Raw genomic sequence first — 6,909 nt, forward strand, 5'->3', positions numbered from 1 at the left:
GACTATGACGTAGCCCCCATTCTGGTGTGTGGGAGCGCTGTTTTACCGGCTACAAGAGAGCAACCCCTTACTTATTTGGGGCTCAAGATCTACGTCCACAGTGGACCTTCAATGATTGATGAAAAAGCAGAAGAAATCACGAAGGTGTTGATGGGTGCTTCCTTAAAGCCATTTCAGCGGCTGCGGTGTTACAAGGAACTAGTTGTACAGAGAAGATTATATACGCTGGCTAATTCCCTGGGTGTTATTAGTCACGCGGAGAAAACTGACAAAGTTCATCTGAGGCAAGCCAAGAAAATACTTCACCTCCCAGGCTCCTTCCCTTCGTCTCACATTTGGATGCCTAGTGGGAGGGGGGGCCTGGGGGTCTTGCAGCTAGCCTTTGTAGCTACACAAGTCCAGATCAAGTCTCTCGCACGACTTCAGCGCCTCGCCAACCCATTCGTGGACTGCATGTTCAACGAGATCCTGAGCTCCCACATGGGTGCCCTATGTCACTACGTCGACATTCCGGTTGGGATGTCAGACCCTCACGATTTATCAAGAATATTGCACGAGGCCCACACTCGTTGGACAGCGAAGATTGTTAGTGGGTACAAGCAGAAGTCCTCATTCGCCCATATGAATGATCAACTTGCGAATAAGTGGCTACATACAGATGCGAGACATCTAAAAGATGGAGATCGCATTAGAGCGTTGCGGCTGCGGACAGGAATCTATCCCTGTAAAGCTCTATATAACAAACACGCAGCGGATCCCAGGGAGCGGCTCTGTCATCACTGCCACGAATCGGAAGAGACCCCCGTACACATTTTACAGTTTTGTGAGCGAGTTCACGGCCCCCGCGTAGAACGACATAATTTTATTTGCGACCAAGTAGTCAGACTAACGGAGAAGTACAACCCGAATGCTAAAGTTCTGCAGGAGCAGGTATTTTCGGTTCAGGGCCTTCGGTTAAAGCCAGACATTGTCATCCACGATAAAAATGAGGTAACGATAGTTGATGTCGCCATTACCTGGGACAATGCGGTTTCGACCCTAGAGAAGAAGGTTCAAGAAAAGAATTCGAAATATGAGCCGCTACGACAGTGCTTCCCGGACAAAACAGTTTCGGTCGCTGGTCTGGTTATTGGTGCGCGGGGACTAACGTGTTCTTCAACTAGGAAACTGTGTCAGGCTCTTGGATTTACGAAGGCCGACGTGGCTTGGTTGGCCTCAAAAGCCCTCCTGGGGAGCCTTATTTGTTTAAGCCGTTTTGTGCGTATGGTTTAGTGTTTCCATTCCCTATCGTCGACATCTTGGTTCCTGGCGGCTTTTATAATTATTTTATCTGGATTAGCCTGGGTTTAACTATTTCTACTTTATTTTACGACTCCTCGACGTTAAGAACTGGATCTGGGTGCCACCAACCGTGCGTTGCCCTATGGACATCGCATGGCACGCAATCCTGGGCTTTGTCCACCTTTTACCCCCTTTTTTCGGGGGACACTTAAGTTTTTAGCCAAATCAACGCCATTCTACTCATTCGAAGCTTTTCTCCACATTCGGATCCTGCATCTCAAGAGGAAATTAAAAAAGAGTATGGTGTAACGGCGGGGGAATATATTGTGTTCTTTCGGTAGCCAAATAAACGCCATTCTACTCATTCGAAGCTTTTCTCCACATTCGGATCCTGCATCTCAAGAGGAAATTAAAAAAAGTATGGTGTAACGGCGGGGGAATATATTGTGTTCTTTTGGGGGGTGGTTGCCAAGGTTTTTTCCCCGAGCGATTGTTTGTTGCTGTGCACACTAAGAGCTTTGCTTCGTGTGAGTTCTCTGATCTCTTCTCGAGTGTTCCCTCACCTTGGCAACCGGGCAGGCCCACGTCCACGTCGTACCCCCTGGGCGGGAGCCATAGTTTTTCTGGCTCCCGGCGAAGAGGCCTGCCAAAGGGTCGTTGACCCGTGGAGTGCGGAAATTGTGAGTTTCAGATTTTACTAAGAGCTAGGTTCACTGCCTAGTCTCATACCGCACCCCAAACCTTTTCCCCTTTCTTAATGCCACGTGCTCCTTTTGTATGTGCAATGGAGCCAGATATCCTTCTATATCCTCCTGAGGATCTCACATGTAGGCTCTGTGGAAACGTTTCCACAGCGCGGTCAAAGTTTCAGGACCACTACGCTGAGAGCCATAACATTGAAATACTTTGGAGATGTTCTAAGTGCCTGGACAAGGTACTGGGTCCTATCAAATCAATATCGTCCCACCTTTCTAAGTGTGCCCGAAGGCAGCCCGCTGCCTCACAGCCTCAAGATCGCACTGCACAGGCGAGTGGCACGACGGATCGTGAAACAGTATCTGCGCCTGAACCGGGCCAATCGGAAGCCTCCCGTGCTACCATCATATCCTACGGCAGATGGACCGACTCAGAATTGAGAGCCTTAGCCAACCTTGAGGTTTCTTTGGGAACGCACCCATTCATTAATCAGGAATTGGCTAAAAGATTCACGACCAGATCTGTGATGAGTATCCGCACGCAAAGGCATCAGGCGCGCTATAAAGAAATCTACCAGCAAGCGTTGCGGGATCCTGTCGTGGCGGCTCTATCGTCAGTCCCTGTAGTGGCCAGAGGCTTGGATACCGAGAGACATGCTGAGATAGAGGTGGGGGCGGCTGCGGGTCGGGTACATGACGAAAGGAATGATGAAGGGGCCACGGACCCCATTACTCAAAATCTATCTTCTCACAGTGAAATGACATTTGTGGCCCCGGACTGGTCCCAGTGCGACACTGCCCAGAGGGTGCCTACGGACTCTGGGGACGTGGGTGCTGCTGCCTCTGGCGGCGGGGGCTCGGGTGTGCGCGGGCGAGCTGTCGACCCGATGGAGTTAACCCGTTCATTGAACACGACTTTGGAAGAAATGGAGCCTGAGCTTTACATTACCTCCTCGAATGCCACCAACCTGTCAGAGCTAGCGGAACTGCTGGCCGGAGAGGCTTCGAGCCCCCCAAATCAACAGTGGCTGATGGGTAACTTGGGTCCGAGCATGGCCCGAGTGTCTGTTCACAACGAACTGGGTGCTGGGGAGAGTGATGATGTCACGCCCCATAATCTGATTAATGCACCGTGTGGCATTAACGCTACATCTAATGGAAACGGGAGTTCTGTTGGTGAGACGGCGAGCTTGCGTTCGCCCGGGTCTGTGGCGTTGGGGGTGGCGCCGCCCTTGCCCCCGGATCCTGATGGGGCTCTGCCCTTACAGACCCAGCGGCGTTTCTCTGAAGTATCCTGTTTGTTCGAAGAGGTTGGGCTGTCGGATGCCTCGCTCGCGAGGAGGATTGCAACCTCACCTATATCTCAATTGGACCTTGAGTCCATTCTTCGACACTTCGGAGTTGCGCTGGGCCCGAGATCGAATAAACCATCAAGGGCGAATAATCAAAGGCGGGGCCACTCTCAGAGAGGCAACAGAAGTGAGAGAAAGAAACGAAAATTTAACGAACATCAGCGTTTGTATCGCTTGGGCCCTCGTGTATTGTTACACCAACTGATGTCAGAGGACCAAGAGGGCTCTACAGTACTTAAGTTAGAAGAGATCCAGGGGCTTTATGAACCTATATTCTCAAATTCGTCTGGTTCAACGGGAATTGAGATCCCGTCCCGTGATAAGGCTGTTGTGGATACCACGCCTTTCAGTTATGAGGAGGTGGTCGACACACTTCGGCAGATGGACAAGAAGGCGGCACCTGGTCCGGACCACATGAAAGTAAGCGACCTGTATATGATCCCACCTAAGATATTATGTCTGATCATGAATAACTTCTTTATTCACAAAGTTATCCCCCCGGAGTTAAAGAGATCAAGGACTATTTTTATACCAAAGAAAGTTACGCCAAGATCAGCGGCGGAAGTAAGACCGATCACTATGTCACCAGTGATATGTCGTTTATACTCCCGTCTGCTCCTCCGTAGGCTCTCGGCCGAGAATTCCTTCCATCCCCTGCAGGGGTGTTTTCAAGAAGACAGAGAGACGAGCACTAACCTTCTGGCCCTCCAGGCTCTTATGAAGATTTTAAAGAAACAGAAAAAGAGCCTGTACGCAGTGAGTCTGGATGTCCGCAAGGCCTTCGACTGTGTGTCACACGAGGCCATTGTCGCAGCTGCAGAAGGAAGGGACATCCCTGAACACTTCTTACAAGTGTTGCAAGACCTTTACAAGGGATGTTCGACATCGTTTTTCTGGAACGGCAAGACCAATGGGAGAGAGGTGACAGTTAACCAGGGTATTAAACAAGGAGACCCTCTCTCTCCCTTTTTGTTCAATGCCGTTCTAGATCCCTTCTTGCAGCTGGCTAACGATTCGGGCCTCGGGGTTCAGATAGATCGACAGCACGCGGCAGCGATGGCCTTCGCGGACGATCTCCTGCTTTTTTCATCTAGTTTGGAGCGTTGGTGCGAATGTCTGAGGACTATCTCGGCCGAGCAAGCCTGAGCTTAAACCCCACAAAATCGCAGTATTTCGGATGGCGGTATGACGGGAGAGTAAAGTGGTTTGATTACGACATTCCGCCGCTGGAGATAGGAGGTACCTTGATCTCTCCCCGAGGGAGAGACAACCCCATTACTTACCTGGGGATACGAATTTACGTGAATAAGTTGTCGAGGGTGGAGGATCCGGTGGGGGACCAGATGATCGCTCTGATACGAACTGCTGCATTAAAACCGTTCCAGAAGCTGAGGTGTGTTGGCCAGCTTGTATTACCCCGCCTCCTTTACCAGGATGCGAACATTTTGGGTCTGGTATCCCAAGCCACAAAGAGGGATAAAGTGATTAGGAATCTGGTAAAGCAGATCCTTCATCTACCACCATCTTTCCCCAGTATACATGTTCACTTGCCTAACCGGGAGGGCGGCCTTGGGGTGCTCAGTCTGGAGTGGACTGCCGCAGTGGTCCAATTTAAAGGAATGGCACGGATGGCTCGCCTCTCGCACCCTTTTATCGACGGGTTGCTGTCTCTTGGCTTACATGATAATATGGAACGCTTGGCCACTCACCTTGGGATCCCGTGCGGAATTACGGACCGACGCGATGTTGACGTTGCGTTGACGATTGCACGAAGGGAGTACTGGGACGGAAGAGCGAGCGCATACAACAACAAGGGCCTTTTTTGCGCACAGGAAGGAGTCAGTCGGGAATTCCTGGCTGGCTTGCGATTCCCACTTAATTAAGGATGGGGATCGCATTAAGGCCCTGCGTCTCCGCACGATCCTCTTCCCAACCAGGACTCTATCGAACAAGCATGCGGGGGATCCCAGGGCCCGAGACTGTCGCCACTGTGGTCAAAAGCCGGAGACAGCTTTCCATATTTTACAGGAATGCGAGCGCATCCATCTGCCTCGTGTCGAGCGACATAATTTTATAGCCAAGCAAATCGCTCGCCTATTGCGGCAGTACAACCCAGACGCGTCTGTCGTGGAGGAGAAGTTAAGGACGTCAACCACCGGTCTCAGGCTAAAGCCAGACCTCGTGATGTCAAGGGGAGACGAGGTTGTTATCCTTGATGTGGCGATAGCCTGGGACGCCTCCTCCACGACCCTATCCGATATGAACAAGGCTAAGGCAAATAAGTTTGCCTGTTTGGCGGCCTCCTTCCCGGATAGGCACGTCTCGACTTATGGGTTAACATTTGGAGCCCGTGGAGGCACATGCGCTAGCACCCGCCGTGCACTCCGCGATCTGGGTTGCTCCAGAAGCGACGTCTCCTGGTTGGCTGCGAAAGCTTTGGTGGGCAGCCTGATCTGCCTCACCAGGTTTAATAAGGTTATTTAATTAAGAAGTTTTTATTGGAGCACGTGTGTGTTTTTATCGACCCTTACCATCTTGGTGGGGTGTTATTTTCCTTTTACTGGAATGCCTGCTTTTATATTCTTTTATAAAAGTGGCCGCCTTGGGCCCGCTGGTCGATAGACTAACTGCGGTTTCCGTGGTGAGGCCCAAGGACTCCCACTTTTGGTCGATTTTTTACCCCCTTTTTTACCTCCTCTGGAGGACATTGATGGTTTTAGCCAAATAAACGCCATTCTACTCATTCGAAGCTTTTCTCCACATTCGGATCCTGCATCTCAAGAGGAAATTTAAAAAAAAGTATGGTGTAACGGCGGGGGAATATATTGTGTTCTTTCGGTAGCCAAATCAACGCCATTCTACTCATTCGAAGCTTTTCTCCACATTCGGATCCTGCATCTCAAGAGAAAATTTAAAAAAAAGTATGGTGTAACGGCGGGGGAATATATTGTGTTCTTTCTCACGGGATCTGACGGAGCGATATCTTGACAACGTCCAGCTAAAGATCAACCCTGTCAAGACCCAATATTTAGCTGGAAATGGTGCAGTGATCGAGGGTGGTACGACTATAACGTCAGACCAATAATCGTCGCTGGATGTTCCATCCCACCTTCCCAGCGAGAGAACCCCCTCGTGTATTTGGGGCTACGAATTCATGTCCACAGCGGGCCAGCCTTCACCGATCCAAGGACCAATGACACGGTGGACCTCATCGCAAGTGCAGCACTCAAACGGTTTCAGCGCCTAAGGGCCTTCAAGGAGCTAGTTGTTCCGCGCCAGCTGTATACTCTCGCGAATTCGCTGGGCGTCATAGGACATGCGGAAAAAACTGACAAGCTCAACGCGCGCCAGGTCAAGAAATTCCTGCACCTCCCTGGATCTTTTCCCTCATCTGATGTTGATGATGATGATGATTGGAGTTTTAATGGCGCATTAACTACATAGGTCATAATGCGCCAACACCGTGATTAAAATAAGACTAGTAAGAAGTAGGTGCAGTACATAAAAAGGAAGAGAAGTAACATCTAAAATACAAGGCTAAAACTACACAAAACTTACAATTCCAGTGTCTCTTAAAAAAA

The 6,909-nt window shown here is 50.2% G+C and overlaps 1 protein-coding gene across 1 annotated transcript; it reads left to right on the forward strand.

Annotated features, from left to right (window-relative positions):
• The first annotated feature begins 2,065 nt into the window (after positions 1–2,065).
• LOC135372359 (uncharacterized) lies at positions 2,066–4,474 on the forward strand. The gene has a single exon (XM_064605986.1). It carries the CDS (start codon positions 2,066–2,068, stop codon positions 4,472–4,474), a length of 2,409 nt encoding a protein of 802 aa, XP_064462056.1.
• Positions 4,475–6,909: the final 2,435 nt, after the last annotated feature.

This window comes from Ornithodoros turicata, unplaced genomic scaffold, assembly GCF_037126465.1.
Source record: "Ornithodoros turicata isolate Travis unplaced genomic scaffold, ASM3712646v1 Chromosome14, whole genome shotgun sequence".
Lineage (NCBI taxonomy): Eukaryota > Metazoa > Arthropoda > Arachnida > Ixodida > Argasidae > Ornithodoros > Ornithodoros turicata.

Excerpts from the sequence above, each read along its gene's own strand:
- LOC135372359 (XM_064605986.1), top strand. The coding sequence starts at position 2,066 with ATGGAGCCAGATATCCTTCTATATCCTCCTGAGGATCTCACATGTAGG.